The sequence below is a fragment of the Pteropus alecto genome, unplaced genomic scaffold, assembly GCF_000325575.1.
Source record: "Pteropus alecto unplaced genomic scaffold, ASM32557v1 scaffold159, whole genome shotgun sequence".
NCBI lineage: Eukaryota > Metazoa > Chordata > Mammalia > Chiroptera > Pteropodidae > Pteropus > Pteropus alecto.
In genome coordinates, this window is record NW_006443122.1 from 1,078,000 (window position 1) to 1,091,562 (window position 13,563).

The following is a 13,563-nucleotide window of genomic DNA, read 5'->3' on the forward strand; positions in this document are numbered from 1 at the left end:
GTGTATGTAAAGCTTTGGCTATTGTGACCCGACCCTATCCATTTTGGGACCTTGGGCTTATCTACTAGAAGGTGGCAGAGATGAGAGAGAAGTGGGCTAAGCACTTTCTAGAGTTTGAGATCCAGTTCATTGGGAGAGGCCCTGGGTAGTGGGCTGCTCTGTACCCTATCCCTTCCCCTATGATTAGGCCAGAAGACAGAGGTCAGGTAGAAGGGTCAGCCTCTTTGAACCATTTCTTTTTCAGGCCCAGACACGAGTGAAACTGAACTATTTGGACCAGATTGCCAAATTCTGGGAAATCCAGGGCTCCTCCTTAAAGATTCCCAATGTCGAACGGCGGATCTTAGACCTCTACAGCCTCAGCAAAGTAAGAACAGGTTTTTCTCAAACCCCTCCCTACCCCAGACCTTAATACCTTTGTTACTTTGGGGACTCCCTTGGTTTGGATATTGGATCTCTAGGCTGCAGTATGCACTACAGCCTGGTAGCACACAAGCTGTCATCAGTACTTCTGGGCATCTCCTGGCTACAGTTTGAGTCTACGTGGTGGTGGTAGGAGGAGGGGGTAGCCCCCAGTGCAGCGATGGGCTAGTTGTCCTTACTACCCTTCCTGCAGGCCTCCTCCATCAGGTACATACACACAGCGCATCCACATCCCTTCCTGCTTGTCCTTGCAGATCGTGGTGGAGGAAGGTGGCTATGAAGCCATCTGCAAGGACCGTCGGTGGGCCCGGGTGGCCCAGCGCCTCAACTACCCACCAGGCAAAAACATTGGCTCCCTGCTACGTTCCCACTATGAACGCATCGTTTACCCCTATGAGATGTACCAGTCTGGAGCCAACCTGGTGGTAAGGATGCCAGGCCGGTGTAAAAGGAGGCTTCAACACTTGCTCTTAATGAAACTAGAGACCTGGGAGCTAGACTCCACCCTTTTCTAGTGGTGCTCATTCTCTTCCCACACTACCCAGGGTCAGAGATTCTGGAGTTACCTGTAGGGTCAGCCTACTCTCTGTTATGTGACAAGGTTTTAACTGATAGAGAAATTCAGAGGAGGGAGAAATCTTTTGGACTGGAGAGGTCTTGGAGGAGATGGAGTCTGATTTAGTTGGGGAGATTGTTGTAGGGAGGTGGTTGGAAGGAGAAATGGCATAAGCAAAGGCATGAAAAGAATTCCCAAAGTGTGTGCTGGTGTCAGTGGTAAAGATCAGTTGAGCAGAGCTTGTTGGTGTGGGTCAGGGAGGTGCAACCACAGTTTTGGTTCCACCTGGTAAAGGTAGAGGGAAGTCTTTGCCCTTTGTTGGGGGTTGAGGTCCTAAGCCCTGACCCTTAGCCCTCACTTGTTCCCAGCAGTGCAACACACGTCCATTTGATAATGAAGAAAAGGACAAGGAATACAAACCCCACAGCATCCCTCTTCGACAATCTGTGCAGCCTTCCAAGTTCAACAGCTATGGCCGGCGGGCCAAGAGACTGCAGCCTGATGTGAGTACTTCTTTTGACTTAGGGCTTTAGGGGTGGAGGGAGTTCTCTTTCGCCTTCTGGCCAAGGCTCTTTTCCCTGTTCCACACTCCCTTTTCTCGTTTCTCTAGTTCTGAACAGTAGTATGCCTCTCCGAATTCACTCCTCTTTACTCCACTCTCAGCTGAGCTTCTGAGCTGGGTCTTGACCTGTTATACAGTATCTTTTTTATGTTTGTCCTTTTTTCCTGACTCACTCTGCTCATAGGGGTAGAATTCTTCTTTCTCCTTATACCTATAACCTAGCTTCAGGCAGAAGTTTATGTGCCAGGCATTCTTCTAGATACTGTCTCTGGGCTTACTAAAGCATGTAATTTAGCACATCATAGTAGTCACTGCCAGTTAGTAGTAGTGCCAGATCCTGTTAGATTTCTTTATGTTGTTCCCCAAACCCCTTGTAACTCTAACATAGGAGTTAATGTTCACGATTTTACAGTTGGGAAAATTGGGATCCTGTCTTAATTCATTTCCAAGAGAGAGCTGAGGAGGGAGCTCATTTACCTCCAGTCTCTAAAAAGCAGCTCTGAATTCTTGCCCTGGCCTGCCCATGCCTCAGCCCCTGGCATAAGTTCAGGTGATATATAGTCTAACCTGTTCTTTTAGGATGGAGCAGTCTGCCTCAGGTAGCATTCTTGATTCATTTCCCTTTTCTTCTAGCCTGAACCCACAGAAGAAGACATTGAAAAGAATCCGGAGCTGAAGAAGCTACAGATCTATGGGGCAGGCCCCAAAATGATGGGCCTGGGCCTCATGGCCAAGGATAAGACTCTGCGGAAGAAAGGTGAGTCCTGATAGGCTGGGGCAGTATTAAGGATGGTCTCACCTGGGGAAAGGAGTTGGGGCCCTGACTGTTCTAGACCTATACTTTAGAGCTGTTCTGCTCTCTCCCAGATAAGGAAGGGCCTGAGTGTCCCCCCACCGTGGTGGTGAAGGAGGATTCAGGTGGGGATGTGAAGGTGGAGTCAGCCTCACCCAGGACCTTCCTGGAGAGCAAGGAGGAGCTGAGTCACAGCCCAGAGCCCTGCACCAAGATGACCATGAGGCTGCGGAGGAACCACAGCAATGCCCAGTTTGTAAGGACCCAGCCCTGACTTCCTATTGCTCTGCTTCTCATCCCTTCAAGGAGCATTTCCCCAGCATGGCACTGGACCAGGTTGCATTAAGCAGAAAAGTGGGCCTGGTGGGCCCTGCCCTCAGGTAGCTCACTTAATTGGGGAAACAAGGCCAAGTCACATGGAACAAAGAACAAGAAAGGGTGATCAAGTACTGTCAACATGAAGTGCTGGAAGGGTCCAGAGAAGGAGACTCCCTCTCCATTGCTTCAGGATAAAGGCTAAGCTCCTCATTACCATGCATGATCCAGTCCCTGCTGACCTCTAGCCTCATTCCCCAGCACTGCCCACCTCACTCCTCTGCTATAGCCACACTGAACTACTTGTAGGTATGTTTGTTTTTTTCCCTGAGATGTGCCATGCTCTTTCTTTTCTCATCCTTTGCACATGCTGTTTTTTTCTGCGTAGAAGAATTTCCCCCTGTGCTCTGCCCCATTGCAGTTTACTTTCAGATTTCAGTTTCAAGTGTTAATCTTTTCAGTGAAGTCCTTATTTCTAGCAGATCTGAGTGCTTCCTTCTCTAGGCTCTCATAGTACCCTTTATGGGCCGCTATTGGCAGTTTCTGCACTGCCCTTTAATTTTTATAAACACGTGTTTGGAGTACTGTATGCCTTTAGAAGGCAAATGCCATATCATCACTGTACCGCAGAGTCTAGCATACTGTTGAACACATAAGTGTTCAGTAAGTGTTTATCGAATGAATAAAAATAGGGGATTGAAGATTGAATGATAAAGACTCTGCTCTCACAGCTCTACCAGTTTATTTGGGGAGATAGTACGTGCATGCATTTAAACTCCAGACCTAGTATGACTAGTCTGTACAGGGCTGTGAATGATCCGGCCAGCAAGCACTATAGGTGTCTCATGGAGAGCTCTGTGGACCTGGTTCCTTTCTGGAGGAGTCTGCTTAATGAAAACTAGACAGGGCTTTGGTGGGTGAACTATTGCCTTCCTCCCCTGGCAGATCGAGTCATATGTATGCCGGATGTGTTCTCGCGGGGATGAGGACGACAAACTTCTGCTTTGTGATGGCTGTGATGACAACTACCACATCTTTTGCCTGCTGCCTCCTCTCCCTGAGATTCCTAAGGGTGTCTGGCGATGCCCAAAGTGTGTCATGGCGGTAAGGCCTTCTCAGCCCCAGTCCATGTCTACCTCATAGGGTATCTTATCTTCCTTCATTCTGGCCTTATTGAGAGCAGCCTCCTAGTCTAGCCAGTCTGATGTTTTGGGTTCCTGGGCCGGGGATAGGCTGAGCAGTGCTTTGGGAAAAAGAGGAGGAGGAGACTCAGCCTTTGCTTGTATACACCGGGAGATCCCAGACCACCTGGGGAGGTGAGAGTCCTGATTAGACAGGTTGTACGTGATAACATATAATCAAATGCTAAATTGTATGTTAGAAACGCGGAGGTGTAGAAGTTCTGAGGAGAAGAAAGTGACTGAGAGTAGGTGTCAGGATTGAGATTTGGAGGACAGGACTATGAAAAAGTAATTGTTCTTTTGATTTCCAAGTTTTCTATTTGGGTTTTTTTGTTTGTTTGTTTTTTTGTTTTCCAAAAAGTTTGGAAAATAGACAAATTACCTATCATCTCTCCACCTAGAGACAACCATTATTAGTTGTCTGGCATATTTTCTTCTCATCTTTTTATTTTTGTACATATAGAACTGTCTAACAGATTTGGGATCTTAATGTATGTTTTCATTTGTTGTAATCATTTTTCTAAATTATTAAATATACTCATGGGTATGATTTGTTTTTCTCGTAGGGGTCCATCATGTGGGTATAATATTTATTTCGTTGTTTTCCTTCTGTTATGATAATTAAATTGGTTTGCAGTTATGTAGACTTTGCTAGAAGAGGTGGGCAAGTGTTCTAGGCTGGGGGATGGAGGGAACAAGGAACAAGGGTATATGGAGAGGATGTACCTAGTGCAAGAGAGGCAGTAAGGAGAGCAGCTGAAACAGCAGTGAGAGCTAAGAGGCCTGCGAAGTCTGCCGGGTTCGTTCCATAAGCTTCCTACCTTCATCCAAATTCTGGGTGCTCATCTATATTTCCCTCTAGGTTCCTGGAGAACAGATGTTGATAGTCACTCTTGCCTTATCTTAGGATTTCAACTGTGGTTACAGAGACCAAGAATGCATGCTCACACACACGTACACACACATACACACAGACATGAGGAAAGAGACCAGGGCAGTGCATCATGAATGGCTTTGGTAATGGTGGAGATTCCTTTGGGGAGGAGTTTAGATACCAGTGGTATCATAGACAACGAAGATGATCAGCTCTACTTGGCTTTCTAAGTGGTTGTGGGCCAGTGGACCAGATTGACATTTATTTTTCAGACATGAGCAGAGTGTGTGTCTGACTCTGGGGTATGTACAGTTCTCAGCTAAAGCCATGGATGTAGCTACAAAGTGAGGTTGACCCACATCCAGTCCTCTGAGACAATTTCAAGAACAGGAACAGTGTAGCATATGGCACTGTAGAAGCTAGTGCCTTTGCCATCCACCAAGCTACTATAGTATTCACTGCCATTTTCCCAAACCTGTAGTTCCAGCTTCCCTAAGCACCCTGTAGAAACTCACATTTTAGCTTGGGAGAAAAAATGGTGGCAGAAGAGCATAGGATAGCAATTTAAGTTAGAGCCCATAGTTTAGATAGTAAAGTCTTAAAGAGAAGACCAAAAGTATGGTAGCATACATGGGAATGAAAAGACTAATCTGAAGTTTTAGGAGAAAAAGGTGGAGCTATTAAACGAAGCCTGCCTCAGGGGCCTTGAATGCAGATCTAGGGCTATTCTCCTTCCCTACTCCTACCCATATTCCAGCTCCGCTTTTGAGGCTTCTCTGCCTCTTTGCCTCTGCCTTGGTGACATGTTCTCCTTTGGGTTTCAGGAGTGTAAACGCCCCCCTGAAGCCTTTGGCTTTGAGCAGGCTACCCGGGAATACACTCTGCAGAGCTTTGGCGAGATGGCCGACTCCTTTAAAGCTGATTACTTCAACATGCCCGTGCACGTAGGTGATGGAGGTCTGGGGTAGTGTCAGGGCTAGGGTCATAGGTGTTGGTGCCTGATAATCTTAGCTCTCCTGGGTTAATGGGGCCAGGATATGATGGGCCACAGTCATTCACTACTCCTGTTCCCCAGATGGTACCCACGGAACTCGTGGAGAAGGAGTTTTGGCGGCTGGTAAACAGCATTGAGGAAGATGTGACTGTTGAGTATGGGGCTGACATCCATTCCAAAGAATTTGGCAGCGGTTTCCCCGTCAGTGACAGTAAGCGGCACCTAACCCCTGAGGAGGAGGTAAGTGGATGATTCATGATTATATGTCAGCTGTGTGAGCTTAGGCAGGTCATTTAGTGTCTAAAAGACTCAGTGGCTCTGTAAGATACAGATTTTTATGCCTGCCTTTTGTGGTTGCTGTGAGATTTAGATAAGATGATACGTATATAATGAACACAGCCTAGTACTGGCATGTCATCTCCAACCATGAGACTGGCTTTTTCCTTGTTTGTAGAATGGGGATAGTGTCTACCTTACAAATTTGTTAGAAGTAGTAAATGAGAATATGTATGAAATGCCTGGCAGCGTGCCTGGCTCATTCATGAGAAGTTCAGGGACTGGGCTCATATGTGCAGGAAAAAATGAGGGCCCAGGTCTGCCTCAAGGGAAGGGTGCATTTTGGTCCAGAACAAGGAATTTTTACTTGCAGGTATTTTGGTCGCTGAGTATATCTATCAACCTCCCCAAAGTTGAATTTAATTGAAATTTTGTGTGTATATATTTTGTGGAAAGAATACCTGTAATATTTCTTAGATGTTTCAAAAAGGTCTGCTACCTCAAAGTTAAGTAAGGTTTTTTGGGCTAAAGATCTCAGTTCTTTAGCATAACCTTCATCCCCTTTCTACAAATACTTGACCTGACAGGAGTATGCCACCAGTGGATGGAACCTCAATGTGATGCCAGTGTTGGAGCAGTCTGTATTGTGCCACATCAATGCGGACATCTCTGGCATGAAGGTGCCCTGGCTCTATGTGGGCATGGTCTTCTCAGCCTTTTGCTGGCATATTGAGGATCACTGGAGTTACTCTATTAACTACCTCCACTGGTGAGTGGGGCCTTGGGGAGCCAGGGTGAACTCTCTCAGGACCACAGGTGTGACCATTCTATGTGTCCCCTTTCCACTTGGACAGGGGTGAGCCGAAGACTTGGTATGGGGTACCCTCACTTGCAGCAGAACATTTGGAGGAGGTGATGAAGAAGCTGACACCTGAGCTCTTTGATAGCCAGCCTGACCTCCTGCACCAACTTGTCACCCTCATGAACCCCAATACCCTCATGTCCCATGGCGTGCCGGTGAGTGCCCAAGAAACAGACAAGGGGTAGGAATGATTTAGTGATGCCCTTTGTGGTGGTGGTGATCATCTGCAATCTACCCCTGCCCCTTTCTCATTCTGTTCTATCCTGATTGGGCTATCAGTTCGAGGAGACTAATAGCAACCCAAAATAATAGTGGTTAGATATACAATGTGATGGTGAGCCTTCTGGGCCATGTGTTTGAGGGCAACTCCTTAGGGACGGCTTCTCATCACATCTACGTTCCAGCCAGTAGAAGAGGGAAATGAGGGAAGGATAGGTTGGACAAGTCTCCTTACTTTTAAGAACACACATTATTTCCATCCATCTCCTGTAAGTCACAACTTTAGTCGCATGGTCACATTAGCTGCAAGGAAAACTGATTTTTGTTCTGGGTGGTCATGTACCAGCTACAAATCGGAGGTTATGTTATTGTGAAAGAAGGTGAGAAAGAGTTGTTAGGACAACAAGCGGTCTCTGTCATATTTTAACCCTTCTTGGAGCAGTGGGTCAGTCTTTTTACTTATTTAACAGGTCAGAGGTTCAATGGTGGTAATTATTTTGCAGTATATAAGTATCAAATCAACATGTTTTACACCTTAAACTTAAAATATCTCAATGAAGCTGGGGGTGGGGGTGGTGACAAAAAAAAAGTGTCAATATCTTTTAACAGAAGAAAAAAAGTTGAACCCAGGGTCTTGGCTTATACTATCCTCCTCTGTGGACCTCTCCTTTCCTATAAAACATTTTGCTGAGTATGCAACATGACTTACCTATAAGGGCCTTTATATTCCTGGGAATTTCCAGCATTGATTAGCATCAGCTAGTTTTCTGGTGTAGATCTTAAAACAGCCTGATTAACAGTCCTATAGGAATAGGGATTAGTATGTCTACCATCTCTGCTTTGAGTCTTATTCTGTCCTTCTCATCCTCCCCACTCCCTTCCATCCTCCACCCTCACCCCCATCTTGCCTGCTCTGCCACTTAGTCTAATGCATAGGATATGGTAGGCAGTCAGTACATATTAAATTAATGTCTCTTAGAGATCCCTGGACATCTGTACAGTAGGGCTTTGGACTAGGTCGGTGTTTCTCACCCAAATTTCTTTTTGCCTTTACCTTGTTTCGATATACTACACACCTTGTGAATAATTTATACATTTATTATATTTATTATACGGTTTAGTGATATTTAACCAAGGATTGAGGTATCTAGGGAATTAGAGGAAGCATTCTACAACAGTGCAGGCAACCTTCCTCCACTCAGAGGTGAGGGTATCCTTTCCCCTCTCCACTTCACCCCATTTAAGAATTACTGGACTCGAGATGATCATGGGCCCTTCCTTCTAGTTCTCTTTATAAGTAGACATTGGGTCTAACTTCTCCTCAGACCTTGCCTACAATGTCAAGGAGAATTGTAAGAGTAGAGGATTCTTCTTACAGACTCAGATAGCTAAAATGCATATATATATATACATACACATACATGTACCTATACACATACATGTATACATACATATACACATACATATGCATATGCATATGTTTAGTTCTTAACCTCTTTTTAAAAAACTTTATGATACACTTTTAAACCTGTGCTGTTTGTTTCCATCTCCACAGCATTTCTCTTGCTCATGGCCCACCAGTTTCTCTGGCCAGTTGCTGCCTCACCTTGTCTGCCTTGCCCCTCCTATAGGTAGTTCCCAGCATCTCCAGGCTTTTTTGGACTTGGCAGGGTCCCTCAGTCCAAAGCATCTGTGATTTTCATATTCTCATGCTGGCAAACTGCAGTTTACCCAGTTGGAGCTCCCCCAGAGCTATCTTTAGCCTGTCCTCCACCCCTACTTCCCCTTGGGTTTGGTTTGGAGAAGGCCATTTCTTTTTATAGATATATAGCATAAGTATTATTTTCATTGTAAAAGAAACATGCCCCCTTTCTAAAAAAAATGGAAATAGATCATCCCTATTTCCTCCCCATTTTATGTTTCTACCTGTTATTTATCTTTGTAAATTTTGATAGCGATAATCACTGTGTGGGTTTTATAATCTCTTTTGAAAGTTTAATAATCTACAATGACAGTGTCCAATTTGGTAGCCATTATAGCCACATGTGGCTACTGAGCACTTGAAGCATGGCTTGTTTCAGCTGAAGTGTGCTGAAAGTTAAAACACATGTTGGAGTTTAAGACAGTATAAATCAAATGATATAAAATATTTCACTAACACTTTTATATACTGATTACACATTGAAATGGTAATATTGTGGTTATATTAATTAAATATATTGAAATTAATTTCACTTGTTTTTTAATGTAGTTGCTAGAGAATTTTAAAGTACATATGTGGCTGACATGAATTATATTGGACAGTGCTAGTCAAGAATGATTTTTGCTTTCTTACTATGAACTATTTATAACCACTTTTTTAAAAATACCAAGCCTTTAAAAAAAAACTTTATTGCCATATAATTTACATACCATAAAATTCACCCATTTTAAGTGTACAGTTCAGTTCAAATTTAAAGCATTGTTCTACTATCACCACAATCCAATTAGAACATTTCCATCACCCCCCAAAAATCCTTCATGCCCTTTTGTAGTCATTCTCCATTCTATCCCCTAGTCCCATGCAACCACTAATCTACTTTCTGTCTCCAGAGATTTGCCTTTTGTAGGCAGTTCATATAAATGGAATAATATGTGGTCTTTTGTGTCTGGCTTCTTTCACTTAGCATAATGTTTTCAAAGTTCATCCATGGTGTAGCCTGTATCAGAACTTAATTCCTTTTTATGATGGAATAGTTTTCCATTGTACGGGTATACCACATTTTGTTTATCCATTCATCAGCTGATGGACATTTGGGTCATTTTTTAATAGCTGCAGAATTGTAAGGAGAGCTTTTTAAAATTACTACATAGGAAACAGTAAAGTGACATTGCCAAAGTGAGGGTGTAGATTGAGACAAAGAATCAGGAGCATTAGGTTCTATTTCTGGCTCTGCTGCTTGAGATTTCTCTAGGACTCAGTTTTCACATCTATAAAATTAAAGCTGGAACTAGATCATTCAGCAGATATTGCTAGAAATGTGCAAGGCCTCTGGTCAGCACCCTGAAGGTAAATAAACCAGTCTCTGCCCATAGGTATATGCAGATAGTGGAGGACAGAGGTGAGTAAACAAGTGGAATAAAATGTAGAGATGCTACAAAAGAACAACAGACTGGGTCATTAGGTAGGGGGCAGGGGCGGTCAGGAAAGCATTTGTAGAAGTAGTGATTCTGGAAGGAAGAGTAAGAGTTTGTCTGTCGGGCCATGCTTTATCATGTTGAATGGTGATTCAGGTGAGGACATCTAGGTAGATTTGCATTTTTTAGAAAACAATTCTAGTGGTTGCCAGTACAATAAAATACAGGCAAGAGATGGTAATGTCACCTCTAAGTAGCAATAAATTTGAGCAGAAGAAAATGTACTGAAGGTGAGAGTTGATCAATGACCTATATAAATGCGCAGATGTATTCACAAATGGGAAGTTCAGTATTGTTAGGATGTTAATTCTCTCCACATTAATTTAGAATCCTACAGAAGAATCATTGGATTGAAGGGTATAAAAATTTTAGATTCTTGTATGTATTAGTAGTTTTGCTTTTCAGAGGATAGACATTATTGGTCCCCTTACTGACACTGTACCTATTTCACTGTGTCTTCATCATCTGTGCTGGGCAGCTAGAAATGTGACCCTCCCTTACTCCAGCAAAAGACTGGAAATTTACTTTTGAAGAGATTAACTTAGAAGATCTCTGGATTGAGGTCTTCTAGGTACAGTTGAGGGTGGAGGTACAGTGAAAATAGTAAGATTCATCATTGTATACATACTAGATGCTAAGGTTCCCAGCCATCTCCCTCCGCTTGGCTCTTAGAACACTGGTAGTCAGTCAGACCTTCCTTCAGGCAAAATAATGAGAGAATTTTCTCTGGGGAATCTGGCCCAAATGTAAAGAGTTTCTCAAACTAAATGGCTCAGCCAGATCACCCTACAGTGAAGCTCACAGTTGACAAACTTCACTTGTGTACTCAGCTTCCATTCATCTTTTTCATTTATTCTTAAATATAAGTAGACAGCCACAGATTAACACCCAACCAAGGAAACTCTAGAAAACAAAATAAAACCAAAGAGGGAAAAAGACAACTTGGAAAAACAGCTTAGGCAGGGAGAAGTAAACTTTTAAAAGGAAAGGAAAAGAAACCTCAGTATCTTCAGAGATGAGCATATATTGCAAACATGAAATAAGAACAAGATACTATTTAGAAAATAGACTGAGAACAAAGAAGAGCTCTTGGAAATTAAAATTGTAAGTTTAGAAGATGAATAGTTAAGGAAATCTCCCAGAAAAATAGAATAAAGATGGAAAAAATGTAGAGAAAATTAGAGAATTTAAGAGGTTCAGTATTCAAATAGGAGTTCTGAGAATAGATGAAAACTGAAAGGATCAAATCATTAATGAAATTGTTCAAGAAAATTTTCCTGAACCGAAAGACTGAGTTTCTAGAATCAAAGGGCCTACCCAGTGCATGAATGAAAATAGATTCACAGCAAGGTACATCTGATGGATTTTCATATCAAACACTGGGAACAGAAAAAATTCTGCAAACTTCCTGAGAGAGAAAACAGGTTTAATTCAAAGCATTAGAAATCTGAATGGCTTCAGACTTTTCAAAAGCAACACTGGAATCTAGAAGGTTAGAGCCGTGCCTTCAAGTGATTTTCGACTTAGAATTCTATATGCAGTGAAATTACCATGTGTGAGAGTAGGATAGACACATTAAAAAAAAAAAAAAAAGCTCTTTTCACCATTTCTCAGGAGGCTGTTGCACAGCAAAGGAATAAACCAAGAAAGGAAAACATGGGACCTGGGAAACAGGTGATCCATCACAAGAGAGTGACAATCCAGGGAGGATAGCTGGTCCTAATTGAAACAGATCATAAGGCTTCATGAGAGACAGAAATGTCAAAACTGATATAGCAGAGCTAGACACTTGTCCAAAAGGTGGGGACTGAATTACTAATACATGCATAGAAAAGTAAGCAAATGTAGAAGTAGGAGGCTATTTTTAATGTCTAAAGGCATGTTATTTATTGTTAAGGTAAATGCCAAAATAATCAGAAGAGGTGAACGTGATTGGCTCTGGGGAGTGGAGAACGGCAGGACCTGCTGATTTTATTACAAATCTTGTAGAACCATTTGGTTCTCAAAACTGCATGTGTGACTGATAAAAATAATTATTAATGAAAAAACTTTGGCCAGCTTAATGAAAAGTGAGACTTTAAATTTTTATAAAAATTACTAAGGAAGTTGAAATATTTTGGTGTATATATTTCCTGCTTTTACCTCAGAACTTTCTGTCATGTGTCAACACAAAACCTTTGGAGCAGAGACTAGTGGTCCTTCCTTTCAGAATTTAGAGAGTCTGGGAATCTGTTGTCAGACTGTGTCTCCTAAGGCTTTCCTTTGTCTCCTTAGATCAGGTTTCTGCAGGCTGTGGACAATCTCTGTCTCAATGACTTTGGCCTTTCTTCCTCAGGTTGTCCGCACAAACCAGTGTGCAGGAGAATTTGTCATTACTTTCCCTCGTGCTTACCATAGTGGCTTCAACCAAGGCTACAACTTTGCTGAGGCCGTCAACTTTTGCACTGCTGACTGGGTGAGTCTGGAGTGTGGTGGGCTGGGGAAGCTGAGGTACCATTGGCCTCCAGACTTAGCCATACTCAACCTTGAACTTGTCCACAGTTGCCAGCTGGGCGCCAGTGCATTGAGCACTACCGCCGGCTCCGTAGATACTGCGTCTTCTCCCATGAGGAGCTCATATGCAAGATGGCTGCCTGCCCAGAGAAGCTGGACCTGAACCTGGCTGCAGCTGTGCATAAAGAGATGTTCATTATGGTGCAGGAGGAGCGGCGTCTACGAAAGGCCCTGCTGGAGAAGGTGAGTTGTGGGGAGAGTGCCCTGGATTGGGTATCATAGCATGGCAAAGGTGCGGGGAGGAAGGGGTAGCCCCAAGAAGTAGAAGATGTAGCTTCTGTTCTTGGGAGGTAGTGAAATGAACTAGATGGCATCTGGATTGGGAACCACATTCCATTTCCTGCTCTACTATTTACCAACAATCATGAGCAAGTTAATTTACTTCACGGAGCTTCAATATCCCCATCTGAAAAATGAGGATTATATATAATAGTGCTTATCTTTTTGGATAGTTGAGAAGATTAAAATGTTTATTGAGTAACTGAGCCATAGTAGGTGCTGGTATAGCTGCTATTATTTAAATAATTCAGCAAGGCAGACTGGCATCTGCCGATTAGCTGGATGACCTTTTCAAGTCACGTAACCTCTCATAGTCTCACTTTCCCACTGTGTAAAGTAAGAATAAATACCTAATTTGCAAGGTGGTTTTAAGGCTTGAGTCAGATGATTTATGTCAAAACATGAATTAATGTACTTGTGTAGCAGCTGCTATTATTGGTAATATTAATACATGAAGAAAATGATTGACATATGGAACATTTATTAGGAAATGCCATTT

General features: G+C 43.0%; 1 protein-coding gene across 10 annotated transcripts in view; it reads left to right on the forward strand.

The window, feature by feature from the left end:
- Positions 1 to 13,563, forward strand: part of KDM5C (lysine demethylase 5C) — a 31,700-nt gene that overhangs the window by 6,971 nt on the left and 11,166 nt on the right. For 5 of the 10 annotated variants that reach the window (XM_015597908.2, XM_025040545.1, XM_006922942.3 and 2 more), the window contains exons 3-14: positions 245 to 367; positions 678 to 848; positions 1,348 to 1,482; positions 2,175 to 2,298; positions 2,409 to 2,590; positions 3,595 to 3,753; positions 5,529 to 5,648; positions 5,780 to 5,938; positions 6,562 to 6,743; positions 6,829 to 6,991; positions 12,568 to 12,687; positions 12,774 to 12,968. In XM_015597908.2, the coding sequence (XP_015453394.1) occupies positions 245 to 367; positions 678 to 848; positions 1,348 to 1,482; positions 2,175 to 2,298; positions 2,409 to 2,590; positions 3,595 to 3,753; positions 5,529 to 5,648; positions 5,780 to 5,938; positions 6,562 to 6,743; positions 6,829 to 6,991; positions 12,568 to 12,687; positions 12,774 to 12,968 (1,833 nt within the window). The remainder of the gene's footprint in view (positions 1 to 244; positions 368 to 677; positions 849 to 1,347; positions 1,483 to 2,174; positions 2,299 to 2,408; positions 2,591 to 3,594; positions 3,754 to 5,528; positions 5,649 to 5,779; positions 5,939 to 6,561; positions 6,744 to 6,828; positions 6,992 to 12,567; positions 12,688 to 12,773; positions 12,969 to 13,563) is intronic. The other 5 variants (XM_006922943.3, XM_025040543.1, XM_015597911.2 and 2 more) reach the window with 3 other exon arrangements.